A 12,824-nucleotide genomic window follows, 5' to 3' on the forward strand; every position below is an offset into this window, starting at 1 on the left:
ATAATTTCCCCTCAAATCGGATTGGGCTGCCTTCTCGCCTTCGCCAAAATGCCGAGACGCCAACCCCAGGTTAGGAGCTTTTGTAGCCAGTATCATTCCGTTTGACTGACAGTCAGGATAATACTCACACAGGGGTGCGGGGAAAATTAAAAGAAACTCCCCATACGCTTTGGATACTGCTAACCCGCTTCCTGGCTCTTATCTTCGATAGAGTTATAAAATCGTCGGTGGAACTAGGCTATTTTGGGTGCATCACCATCCTCTAACTACATCCCCATCGCCCTCTACTTCAGTATTGTTACGAATATTAAAATGGGTCAACAAGTCCGTGTCGCTGCTGTCCAGGCCGAGCCCGTTTGGAACGACCTTGAGGGAGGTGTACAGAAAGTCATCTCCATAATTGACAATGCGGCAAAAAATGGGGCCAATGTCTTAGGATTCCCAGAGGAGTTTATACCTGGATATCCATGGTATGTTACCATATCGACGAGATTGTTCGCTGACTAAAACATACCATGGATGTATGCCAACTCTCCCTACTCCAACGGCGATTTCCACTTCGAGGGCGGTCTCCTACTCCTAGACCACGCGATAGAGTTGTGTTCTCCTAGAATAACCGAGTAGACACAACTGACTAAGATCTTACAACGTTTCTGTTACTGCATGTGGCATGTGCAAAAGACTCTTGGAAACAACTAGGTCATTTACCGCACATGATGGACCTATTTCCTGATGGGAGCTTACTGCTTGTGGATGCTCCTGGGTATCTTCCGGGATATCTTAATTTACTCAGTCGTGTTAGTGGCAATCTGCCCCAGTACATCTATCTTGCGGGAGATGCTTTCCATGATCGCCGCATCTTGACTGGAGAACGGGAGGTTGTGGAATGGGTAGATGCTCTATACATGTTGATTGTCACTAGGAGATGGAAATTATCAAGGGGATACGCAAGCCGCTTTCTGTGTTTGGTATTCCGAGGTATTATTAGCGCATGATGCCGAGTAGGCAAAGAATGTAATGAAGGATATCAGGTATTTGAGGTAATCTGTGAGGGTCACGATTCATGTCAAATATCCAAAGTATAGAGCAAGGCTGTTCTGCCACCAATTACCTAGATGCACACAATGACTGCAGGACGACTGCAGTCCGATCCTAGTGCATACCCTGGAATGGTACACTTCATCTATCCACGCTTTGTGCCTAGATAATACATACCTTTACCCCGTAACGCCAAGGAGCTATCACCCCCACGGCATTAACTTTCTTTCTTAAAATTCCAAAATTTGGGGTATATGCGGGGTATTTATGCGGTAGATATGGGACCTGAGAAGTATCCCCATATATACTGTCCAGCTATTTATTGATGCTTTGATGGTGCTCTTTCTAGTAGGCCGAAACCTTCTCAACAGTTAATTGATAGAGTTCTGCACTTTCTACCTCCAAAACTCGACATATTCCCTCATTGCATAATACAGTATCATCGGTTACCATGGCGGCAATGAAGGCCGAGACAAACTACGATGATCTGGAGAGCACCCACAAAGCCGACCTGGAAGTACCTCTGAGGGTAGGCCCCAGCTTTGACCAAGTTCTCTAATATTAAACCCTAGGCTCACTTAGTTCGAGTAGGACCGAAGCCAGGTTGACGATGAGATGAAAAAGATCGTGCGCAAAGTCGACAAAAGGCTCCTGCCAGTGCTAACTTTCTTGTACCTCATATGCTTCCTCGATCGTGGCAATATTGGAAATGCAAATGTGGCCGGTATGAGCGATGAGCTGAATCTCACGGGCACGCAATACAACATTGCCCTTACAGTCTTCTTCTTCCCGTACTCAGTATTCGAGGTGCCCAGTAACATCGTCCTGAAAGTCGTCCGGCCCTCGATCTGGATCTCTTTCTTGCTGATATGCTGGGGAACAGTTATGACGCTGCAGGGTATTGTCCAAAACTACCACCATCTCATTGTGACTAGGACGCTTCTTGGTTTATTTGAAAGTGGATTCTTTCCTGCTGCAACATATCTCCTAACTTGCTGGCACGTATCTTCCAATCATGATCTTGTGTCTTTCCTTTCCTAACAAGCAATAGGTACCAGCGATTCGAGATCCAAACTAGAATGAGCATATTCTATACGGCGGCGTCATTATCTGGTGCTTTCTCTGGACTTTTAGCATTTGCACTTCAAAAAATGGATGGGATTGGCGGCCTAAGTGGGTGGCGATGGATCTTTGTCCTAGAGGGTAAGAAAGCTTCCTTTTCAGCAGTTGGATACCCTTTGACTCCTTGTAATCTCTAGGCATAGTGACCGTCTTAACTGGATTTGGATGCTACTGGGCTCTTCCCGATAGTCCCCAAACAGCGTCGTTTCTTTCGGGTAATGAAATGGATACCCTAATGCAGAGGCTAGAACAAGATACCGGCACTAGCTCAGGGAGAGTCGGAACCAACGAGAACTTCGAATGGGTGTATTTGACTTCTGCCCTATCCGAATGGAAAATCTACGTGGCTGTTGTGATATTCTGGAGCAACACGGTACGTACTACGCAACCTCATCCCTGAGGGACATTTCCGAATTCACATTTGCCTCTACTAACATCGTATATTTTCCCCAGATCTGCGTTTATGGGTTCACATACTCCGCCCCCACGATTATACACGGGCTCGGATACACGGCCTCCGAAGCCCAGCTTCTTACAGTGCCCATCTACTTCCTCTGCGTCTGTTCTACAATTATTTTTAGCCGCCTCTCCGATAAAAGTCAATCACGTTGGCTGTGGATCGTCGTTCCTTACTTTATCGCTCTCGTCGGACTGATCGGGTTACTGGCGATCCCGCATCCCCGTCTCCCGGGGCTCACCTATGCATTCCTTTTCTGTATTCCGGCTGGGGTTTATCCCCCACTGATCGGTGCTGTCTCATGGATAGGGAATAATCTCGCCCCGTCCTGGAAAAGGGGAATTGGGATGGCACTGTTCATGTCGATTGGCAATTTGGTAAGTGAGCTCCACAACCTCCTTCATCAGGGGAAAGAAAAAGAAAAGAAAACTGATTTGGCTTGAATTATGGGAAAATAGGGAGGCGCAGTGGGCTCCAACATCTTTCTTACAAGCCAAAAGCCCCATTACTGGCTCGGATACGGGATGTGCATGTTTATTGTTGTTGCTGCTATCATTAGTACATTGATACTTCGTTATGCGTATGCCTCTGCAAATGCAGAGCGGGATGGACTTGATCCTTCAGAGATTGAGGGACGGTACAGTGACGAAGAGCTGTTGAAACTCGGTGATCGGAGCCCGTACTTTCGATATGTAGTTTAGCTAGTTATCTATATGTTACCACAGGCGGCAGCCTACTCGTGGTGGGGTGTCGCCCGCTTCCCTAATTGTGCCGAGCACACCAACACTGGGTAGAAGAATAGACCAAAAGTTCTAAAGATTTTATCTATTAAAATTTAACTAATTCCGAGTAAGCGATATAATTTAAATATTTAAAATTATTAAGAGTTTCTATATTATGTATATAATTATAAGAAATTAGTATATTTATACTGTTTAGTTATAAGGGTAAGGGGATAAGGGGGGCTTCTCCCCCACCACTTTCGAGCTATAGACCTAGACTCAAAGCCCGAGATTAATGGAAGAAGTACGAATACGACTAATATGCCACTAGTTTACAACTCTCTCATTGGATATTACCTCGCCGCTTCTTTCATCGCCGGAGGCATATACAACAAGACAAGAATTATAATCAGCCGCTTATATGGCCTTGTTAGGTTCTTTTTAGATGTCATTTTATATGCTTTTTAGATATACACGAGGGCAGTAAAAAAAGCATATTCTATATAAGAGACTTGTCTACATATAACCTTTGCCTATATAATTAATTCAATTTAGTAGACTAATTTCAAGTTTATAATAGTACGACCAACTATTAATCCTAAACCCCCCATTGTCGCCCCGAAAAAGGCGTCGTCATCTTCGTGAATCCGAAGAGTCGGAGGTCGACATAAGCCTGGAGCAGTACATGCACTCCTCTGACCTCTATCGATCTGTCAGCATTATCAGCCCTCTTCCTCTGCCGGTAAAAATAGAGACTATGCCTACTCTAGAACAGAACATCCGTCCACTTTACCCAGAGATCGAAGCCATTATGCGCCGCTACAATCTAAATGTTATCTCAATCTTCCAATGTGGGAACATGAGCAAAACGAAATATCCCGGCGGTGATATCAGACCTCGATCATTTTGGGTCATGTCCCACTCGGCCTCTGAACAAGATGGTTTCAATTGAATGCCTGGCTCGTATGGACAGAGATGTTACACTTGCGAGCCTTGACTCCACGTTGAATGCCATGCGCGATCAATACTCTGAGTTTAATGCCAAAGTGCAGGAACGAGAACTGGTTGGAGCAAGTCCACCTGCCCGACTCCTAGAATGGATAGCAAATTACAGCTCTCAGATGGAGAAAATTACTTCAGATCATTCCATTGATACTTTGACAAGGTACGCAGAGGCATAGATGCCAGTGCCAAATCCTCATGTAGGTAGCAGTAGTGCTTTCGTGCTTCATTCTAGCCTAGATGTCTGAATTAAGACCGGCGGAAGAATCAAAATACCTGAATTACCTAGGTACTATTTCCTTAATAAGAAAGGTATCGTAGTTTCTTTTTACACCAACAAATGCATTTTTCAAGGTGGTTCACAAGCTCTCCGAGGTTCTTTCCTCGCATGTGTAAAAATGAAACTTTTTATCCCATGCAAATTCATGCTTCTCATTCCTTCGAGGTGGTTCAAAAGCTTCATTTTTATACATGGCGAGAGAGAGCTTGTCACCACATTAAAAAAATGGAGATTATTGCATTTGTATGGTGCAAAAGGCTTCATGGTTGTATGGTCTCTATGGAGGTAGCAAATGTGCCGGGCTCGAGGAATCACAACAATTGTTCTAGGAGTGACAGAAAACTAGATATGAATGATGTATAGAACTTGATATTCAATGTTGCAAGAAAAGAATCATATGTCTGGAAATTTTGGGCTCACTGTTGCAAGAACGTTACATATTTAGGATATTTGATCTTCCATTGCTTGGAGCCAGACTCTGGTTCGGTATCCGGTAAGGCTGATGAGGCTCTGCTGATGTCGCTGTTGCCATATCCACCTGGGCATGGATATCGTTGTCTCGCTTGCCGCCGCGCGTTCAGTCACGTTGCCATGACCAACCCTAGCTCTAATGCTCCTCGTATATAGAAAGTTATAGGCTATAGTTTTCTTCCCCTATTGACTCCTCACAATTTCATCAAAATACTTGGGAAATCCAATACGGCCGATCGTCTCTGGCTAAGTAATGTAAACCTACAACCTTGGAATATTTTAATATTCAATATTTTAACGTATACAATCGACAAAAGGCGGAGAGCATGGAGCTCGAGGGCAAGAACGATCAAGCTCGACTAGATCTTGATCACGCGTCCCTTCGATTTTAATCTCCTGATCTTAACCAGACCTCCAGCATTGTTGTTTTCTTTTCTTTTTTTTGTTTTACGTCACATATTCACGCGCTGGGATAATCGGTATCTATATTTGCTGATCATTCACATGCTTCCTTTATCTCATTGATGATTCGAATGGTTGGATAGACGTCACAAAGCAATCTGAACAAAATGAGTCCTGTCAACCAACAGACAGGCTCAGACACCATACGTCGCCATGTATTCTCGCTATCATCAGTCTTTCGGTCCCGGGCAAGCACGAGACCTAGGTAATTGCATACAAAGAATCCAAAAAGATGAAAGAGATGTCCTGCTAACCAAGACAGCAGCATACCTGATCCAGTGCAGGAAGAGCCAACTTGCCAAGAAAGGATTCATTACCCTGTCTTTAATCCCCTAGATCCTCGCCACAATCCAGAGATATCGACCTCGTGGTGGCATCCGAAGAAGCAACAGAGTTTGGCTTCGGAATCGCACAATCCAAAGGAATGGATCCAATCCGTCTCGAAACGAACTCTCCACAAAGCACGGTCAGGTTTATTGGCGCTGCGATCAGGGCTTAGCCACCGTTCAAGTGAAGAAGAAAGCCCTGAGAAAGGGTTTGTTAGCCCCGTTGCTCTGAGACACGAAAGACAACGCTATGGAATTTCATCCGGGGCGTACACTTCGGATACACAGGAGGACGTTAACTTCGGCGCCGAACTATCTCGCATGCATATTCCACCGCCTTCGCCATCGTCCAGTACTGAGGTGGTGTCTCTTATCCGCGTCAGGTCTCTGGGTTCGATACCTGACTCGTTCGCAACATTTCCCGGATCTGCATCTACGCCCATATTTTACCAACCCAGCCGAGCTGTAAGTAATTCGGGGGTAAACTCGACTTGTACACTAGCCACCGACCATGATCTTGACTTCCAATTTGGTGAAACTGCAGAGTTGGGGGCAAATATGGATTCTGAAGATCACTTTACTCACACCACGCCATCGACAGAGAACCATTTGATACAACAAGCATGGGGCGTTGCAATCTCTACTGATGGGAAGATTAAAATGTCCGCCTACGACCTGTCAGAGTCAATTTGTGAAGAGCACCAAGCAACAAATCTTCAGCAGCAAAATATCAGTCATGCAAGTTCGGATACAGAAATCAGTGATGATCAACCAAGTTCAGCCCCCATCTCGAGACAGTGCTCCGCCGAAGTTCGATTTGCATTTCCAGCAATATATCATGAGGCGCTGCACCAGTGGGCAAAACAACATGATAGTCCCAGCCCTAGTCAACACACTCCCAACCCCAGTACACAAAGCCCCAACACCAGTCAACACAGTTCCAGCCCAAGTCAACACCTTTCTAGCCTCGGCCAGCACAGTCCCAATCTAAGTGAAAACAGTCCCAGGCTCAATGAACAAGAAGAAACCCCGTGCGCTTCCCAAAACCCACTCAAATGCATTGTGCTTCAGGGTGATACATACAACAACCTGCCTCCATATGACGAAGATGATGAAGGTCTCATACCTTTGGTACCCCCACTAACCCCGATCACCCGCTCTGAAGAGATGCAACCATTTTCCTATCCCAATCCCCCTCAGTTCCGTCTCCAACCGGAACTTTCGCGAAATACGGTCGTCTATCTCCGAAAGAGCAGCCACACAGCGGTCAAGTGTTGAAGATTATTCAAGCCGTTCCACACCCGCTGATACCACATCGCGAGATCTCACATCAACTGAAATGACTTCGATGGAATCAATGACGAACGATACATGGTCCCCTTGGTCCCCCATCGACTCTGAACTTCTTTTCCCAAGCCCAGTGGAGGATGGAAATGGGTATTTCCTTGTTGACGGCAAAACAAGCAGCCAGTATCCCGACAGAGGCAATCAACCAGTAAAATCTGCACAGCATACCACCAGCAACTGTGGTACCACTAGAGCACCTCAACAACTAACTGGGCTGATCTCTCCGGGGATCCTGTCCCTACCGCTCATATCTGATGGCATTCCCAGTGCAGGATTGGACTTTGTGGAAGATGATACGGACGACGAGTTTTACCCTGGAATTGTTCATCCAAGACAGTTTTGGTGAAATTCTTCTTTGATACTTTTTCATGGAAATGGCCTAGCCAAAGGGACTGCCCGTCCGTCCCCTTTGGCCACACTGTATTATTACCTACCCTTAGCAGAACCTGAATGATGTTTTCACAATAGCAGTTTGTTCTCCCTTTTAATGTTCTTTCTATATACCTCTTCTGTGGTCTTTGTATTAATGTTGTATAATCAACTGTAGATGTATACCTAGTCACAAAGATGGGGTTCGATTGTGAACAGAAGTACTCCATCTATGACTTTATCCAGGTACCTTACTTAGCAAATGGATTCAATAGTAAAAGAACGTCACAAATAAGGAGAGATACAGATTATGGACACAATGCAAGCAGTTTGTTCCAAGGTTTGCGTGATATCTTACTGAAGGCAAAGCAAAACTTCCGTCATTCATAATCGCATTTATTCTTCGTGGTATCACATATTCGGAACTACGTATATCACTTGGTAATTGATCTGGTTACATGTTCAAAGAGTGGTATCATCGCCAACATTCAACACCACTCTTGCTAAAGTCAACACCAGAACTCACTTAAGCCATACCCAAGACAACCTGCTCCTGTCTCTCCTGCCAGACATTCTTACCCGAACACGAGCAAACCATCTTATCATTATCCCACACGCCCGCACTGCGCGCAATAACACCAACAAGGGTATTCTCATCCTCGCGCTTGAAAGGACCCTCCGTTCCCTTCGAAACAACCATACTCCGACCAATAAGTTCCCAAATGGCAACGGGTCTATCCAAGAAAACACTGCCCTTGCCTTTATTGTCAACATCCACGGTGCCGAGAATGCCCCGGCACTCCTCGGCCGGGGCGGCAGCATCAGCGCCAAGCACCTTGGTCTTCAGAGACTCCCAGATACCACCGGTGGACTCAGCGCCCCGGGAGATATCTCCTGCTACTCGAATAGTTGTCCAGTATTTTCCCGGCGCAAGGCCGTTGATTGTCAGGTCGATGAGGGTCATGTTTGAGGAGACCTGGACCATGCGCGCGAGACCGCGGATATTGTTTGAGACGCTCGTTGAGTGTGTTTCAAGGATGCAGACGGCGGAACCTATTCAGTGTGTATTAGTTCCCATTGCTTATGTGTGTCGCGTGGAATAGTCATTAGGGGCCGGGAATTCCGTACTGTTTGTAGTTCCGCTGCCGCGCAGGATGGCATCACGGCCGGTGCTTTCGATTGCGGTCACGATGGAGCTGGGAGGGGCGGTGCCTTCGATGAAGACTAGCTGGTCTTTGAGGTTTGCCTCAACTTTATTGATTCCTGTCGCGGGGTCAGCTTGATAAAGGTGGGTTTGGGCTGTTTCCGGGAGATGACTACCTTCTAAACTGTGCAGAGAGTTGGAGATAGACTTCACGCAGCCTTCACAGGTCATTGGGACCGAGAAGGTTGTCTAGACACGAAAACCGCATTAGTATTGGGAGTTTGTGAGTCACGGTACTCAGATAGGCTGACCTGGAATGGTTCAATCATGGCGGGGAAGAGACAGTAGATCCGACACCGGTGGGAAGTATAGGAGTATGTGCACAACTAAAAGTGAAGGATGTAGAGAGAAAGAGAGAAAGATAATATCTCAGAAGAGAAAAGATCCAAAGGTTTAGAATAAAGAACGTGCAATGTGCTATACAAATTCAAGGTGGGGGCGTTGGATTTCAAATCGAAGGAACTCGGCTTCTGACGAAACGTCATTCCCGAACTTCTCTCCCTTTCAACCTTCCCCCACGAAAAATGTCATCCCGATGGGCGAATGAGGACCCAGAAACAGAGGCAATTATCGCGCAACAAAAACGCGACAAAGAACAGAAAAAACGCGCTAAAGCGGAGAAACAGCGACTGGAAGATGCCAGCAAAGCTCAAGCTCGGGATGCTCCAGCCAATGGCGAGCTAGGTCCCCCGACAAAACGGCGAAGACTCTCCAACGACCCCGACACCCATCCAAACGATGCCGAAGTGGTGAATATCCAGAAGGAACAGAGAAAGCAGTCGACCTTACTACGCTTCCCGGCTGGAGAATGGGGCCCCTGCAGGCATGTGGATAACTTCGAAAGATTGAATCACATTGAGGAGGGCTCATATGGATGGGTTTCACGTGCAAAGGACATTTCCACGGGAGAAATTGTCGCGCTGAAGAAGCTGAAACTGGATAACTCGCCGGACGGGTTCCCAGTCACTGGGCTTCGGGAAATCCAAACGCTGCTGGAGGCGCGACATCAAAACGTCGTGTACCTACGCGAAGTAGTCATGGGCAATAAAATGGACGAGTGAGTTCTCCGTGATCGACTCTATATCATTTACATATGCTAATCAATTGGTTCCAACAGTGTATTCCTGGTGATGGATTTCCACGAACACGACCTCAAAGCCCTACTCGACGAGATGCGCGAGCCCTTCCTTCCTTCGGAGATCAAAACCGTCTTGCTACAGGTGGTTGGGGGACTTGAGTTCCTACATTCACAGTGGATCATGCATCGCGACCTCAAGACATCCAACCTATTAATGAACAACCGTGGCGAACTCAAAATCGCCGACTTTGGCATGGCCCGCTACTTCGGCGATCCACCTCCCAAGCTGACCCAGCTGGTTGTGACACTCTGGTACCGAGCGCCGGAGCTGCTCCTCGGCGCCGACAAGTACGGCACGGAGATCGACATGTGGAGCATTGGCTGTATCTTTGGCGAGCTTCTCACCAAAGAGCCTCTCTTACAGGGCAAGAATGAAGTCGACCAGGTGTCCAAGATCTTCGCCTTGACCGGGCCACCGAACTCTGAAACATGGCCTGGATTCCGTTCATTGCCCAACGCCAAGAGCTTGCGACTCCCGTCGACATCGGCACCTTCTTCGGCCGGCAACCCGCCTCTACTACCTCGCTCTCGATTCCCTTACCTGACCAATGCGGGCTTGGGTCTCATGTCAGGATTGCTAGCGCTGAATCCGGCCTCCCGTCCTACGGCAAGACAGTGCCTCGATCACAAATATTTCAAGGAAGATCCACGGCCCAAACCGCGAGAGATGTTCCCGACCTTTCCCTCTAAGGCTGGCATGGAGAAGCGGAGACGTCATCGCACGCCTGAGGCTCCTAAACGGGGCCAGGAAGCACCCGAGCTGGACTTTGCAGGTGTCTTTGGAGGTGCTCCGGGTGGAGATACCGGTGAAGCAGGGGCTGGATTTACTCTTCGATTGGGATAATTGCTTTATATTCACATTACAAGAGTAAACAATACCAGATTTTATTTTATTGTCTGCATTTATGTTAATCTACGCTGTACAATATGTATATAATCTACTTCGGAGGTATGCTCCGTGCCTCTCACCTTCACATTCAGGTTTAGGTACCCGTTTGATTTTTAATCGGGTAAATTTCAAAATATATTTAGGAAAACATCTACAATAGAACAATATAGAAAAGTAGAAACAACCTTGGCGTCAATGGCTATAGATGTGGCTATGCATAATCAAGGAGTTAGCTGTGGATAAGAGTCGATAGCTTGGCCCCCAAAGCTGATCGGCTCCCGGAGCTTCTTTTCTTCAACATCTCCACCGATTGTCACATATCCTCACTTATTCTGACTTACTTATTTTCTTAATTGCCTTTCTTAATTTGTCTAATCTATATTCATTCTGCCATGGCGACCAAACAGCCCGTCTCGTTCGACGCCATCATCCAGGCTGGTAATCACTCCAACCACCCGACATGACACCTAGCAAGATCTGACTGTTTTCCTCCACAGACCGTCAAAAGAAGAAGCAAGAGGACCTCGCGAACCAACTCCTTGGAAAGAACCGCAGGTCAAGCGCGCCAGGCTCGGGCGCTGGTGCTGGCAAGAAAGCGCAGAGCAAAGCACAAAATGCAAAGCCTGGAAGCTTAGCTAGCAGGATCGGAGTAGCCAAGGTATGAACGATTCCACCATCCGACCATCAATGCGACCACCAATGAAGAAAAACCTCTGACAATTTCTCGTGTCGAAATTTAGCGCTCCGCGTCAGCGACCGTGCAACCTAACAAGAACAAGCCCGCAACCACGAACAACCCTCGGACACGCGGCAAAGCTGGCAAGAAAGATCGCGTGAATACGGATCAGGTCCGGGCAGCTTTCCAACCCGAAAATAGCCAAGTGAACGCGCGATCCGGCAACTTCGCACAGAGCAGCCGTCTATCCGGTGGCAGCAACATGACCATTAAGGGTGCCTCGGGCCCATTCATTGTCGTCGGAAGGAACTTTGCGCCTGGGACAACAGCTGCCGATATCCAGTCTGCCCTTGAGCCCATAACAGGCCCCATGATCAGCTGCCAGATAGTAGCAAGCCAGCCAAGTGTTGTTGCGGAATTTGCATATGCAGAGAAGACGGCTGCAGAGCTGGTGGTTGCCAATTTCCACAATCAGAGGGTAAATGCCGTTCCTGCTTAATGATATCGCACGGTAGATGCTGACACACAACTTTCTAGGCTGACGGGAGACTTCTTACAATGACCCTTAAATCGGCGAGGGCCACAACCCACCAAGATCCTTTCACTGCCCTCCGAGCACAAGCTGATCAGGAACGACTCCGAGCCCGTCGTGGCCCAGGCCATGTGAACGACCTGCTATCTGATAACCAAGGAGACTCGCAGACTGGCCTCTACAGCGATGAAATGATGGTCGATGCGCCGGCGCGGAATACTCAGAAGAACCAGAACCAACGGAAATGGCGTCGTTGAATATCCAAGTTTGAGCCTGAGAAATTGAGGTTGGCTAGCGTTGTTGGTGTAAGGAGTACATAGTATGCACTGTGTGAAATGGTCGTGGAGATCATGCTTCTTCTTCTTCTTCTTCTTGCACTCTCATGAAATGTATGATATGGTCACAGCAGCTTATGGACATTTTTTTTTAGCATTCGGAGCACACTTTTTGCAGCAGATAGAGGCGAACGGGACAAATCAGACAGAATATTAATGTTTTATTGAAGATTCTTCTTTAATATGCAGATCAACCCGTAGCCCTGCTACGGTATTGCCTGTCGCCCCTTGATTAGTTGCTTATTTACTCCTTCGTCGAAAGAAAAGAAGAAGTGAAACTATAGGTACCAACCCAAGTCTAGTTATAGGATTTAATCCTCGCAGTAACGATAAAAACAGTAAACAATCTTGAACAATCCCGAATTCAAGAGTTTCAAATATACGAGATATATACCGAGTCACCTCTCACACATTCAAAAAGCACAAGGACGTGACGCAACTGAAGCTCAATATA

General features: G+C 47.0%; 8 protein-coding genes across 8 annotated transcripts; 7 read left to right on the forward strand and 1 right to left on the reverse strand.

The window, feature by feature from the left end:
• Positions 1-312: 312 nt before the first annotated feature.
• N7455_005468 (uncharacterized protein) lies at positions 313-507 on the forward strand (the record flags this gene model as incomplete). The annotated part of the gene is made up of 1 exon (XM_065605041.1): positions 313-507. The coding sequence occupies one exon, from the start codon at positions 313-315 to the stop codon at positions 505-507; it is 195 nt and encodes a 64-aa protein (XP_065461941.1).
• Positions 508-1,489: 982 nt separating this feature from the next.
• N7455_005469 (uncharacterized protein) lies at positions 1,490-3,318 on the forward strand (the record flags this gene model as incomplete). Its single annotated transcript, XM_065605042.1, has 6 exons — positions 1,490-1,567; positions 1,630-2,036; positions 2,090-2,241; positions 2,298-2,533; positions 2,614-2,994; positions 3,076-3,318. The coding sequence occupies 6 exons, from the start codon at positions 1,490-1,492 to the stop codon at positions 3,316-3,318; spliced, it is 1,497 nt and encodes a 498-aa protein (XP_065461942.1).
• Positions 3,319-4,277: 959 nt separating this feature from the next.
• On the forward strand, positions 4,278-4,520 carry N7455_005470 (uncharacterized protein; the record flags this gene model as incomplete). The annotated part of the gene is made up of 1 exon (XM_065605043.1): positions 4,278-4,520. One exon carries the CDS (start codon positions 4,278-4,280, stop codon positions 4,518-4,520), a length of 243 nt encoding a protein of 80 aa, XP_065461943.1.
• Positions 4,521-5,661: 1,141 nt separating this feature from the next.
• On the forward strand, positions 5,662-7,158 carry N7455_005471 (uncharacterized protein; the record flags this gene model as incomplete). The annotated part of the gene is made up of 2 exons (XM_065605044.1): positions 5,662-5,759; positions 5,820-7,158. 2 exons carry the CDS (start codon positions 5,662-5,664, stop codon positions 7,156-7,158), a joined length of 1,437 nt encoding a protein of 478 aa, XP_065461944.1.
• A 61-nt stretch (positions 7,159-7,219) lies between these two features.
• Positions 7,220-7,573, forward strand: N7455_005472 (uncharacterized protein; the record flags this gene model as incomplete). The annotated part of the gene is made up of 1 exon (XM_065605045.1): positions 7,220-7,573. The coding sequence occupies one exon, from the start codon at positions 7,220-7,222 to the stop codon at positions 7,571-7,573; it is 354 nt and encodes a 117-aa protein (XP_065461945.1).
• A 549-nt stretch (positions 7,574-8,122) lies between these two features.
• On the reverse strand, positions 8,123-9,069 carry N7455_005473 (copper chaperone CCS1; the record flags this gene model as incomplete). The annotated part of the gene is made up of 4 exons (XM_040957105.2): positions 8,123-8,649; positions 8,725-8,859; positions 8,917-8,989; positions 9,052-9,069. 4 exons carry the CDS (start codon positions 9,067-9,069, stop codon positions 8,123-8,125), a joined length of 753 nt encoding a protein of 250 aa, XP_040812501.1.
• A 255-nt stretch (positions 9,070-9,324) lies between these two features.
• On the forward strand, positions 9,325-10,782 carry N7455_005474 (CDC2/CDK family serine/threonine-protein kinase; the record flags this gene model as incomplete). The annotated part of the gene is made up of 2 exons (XM_040957076.2): positions 9,325-9,857; positions 9,918-10,782. The coding sequence occupies 2 exons, from the start codon at positions 9,325-9,327 to the stop codon at positions 10,780-10,782; spliced, it is 1,398 nt and encodes a 465-aa protein (XP_040812502.2).
• A 437-nt stretch (positions 10,783-11,219) lies between these two features.
• N7455_005475 (RNA recognition motif domain-containing protein) lies at positions 11,220-12,292 on the forward strand (the record flags this gene model as incomplete). The annotated part of the gene is made up of 4 exons (XM_040957061.2): positions 11,220-11,265; positions 11,325-11,485; positions 11,568-11,981; positions 12,041-12,292. The coding sequence occupies 4 exons, from the start codon at positions 11,220-11,222 to the stop codon at positions 12,290-12,292; spliced, it is 873 nt and encodes a 290-aa protein (XP_040812466.2).
• Between the last annotated feature and the right edge of the window lie 532 nt (positions 12,293-12,824).

Source organism: Penicillium solitum (genome assembly GCF_028829755.1).
Source record: "Penicillium solitum strain IBT 25940 chromosome Unknown utg000003l_segment0_segment0, whole genome shotgun sequence".
NCBI classification, from domain to species: domain Eukaryota; kingdom Fungi; phylum Ascomycota; class Eurotiomycetes; order Eurotiales; family Aspergillaceae; genus Penicillium; species Penicillium solitum.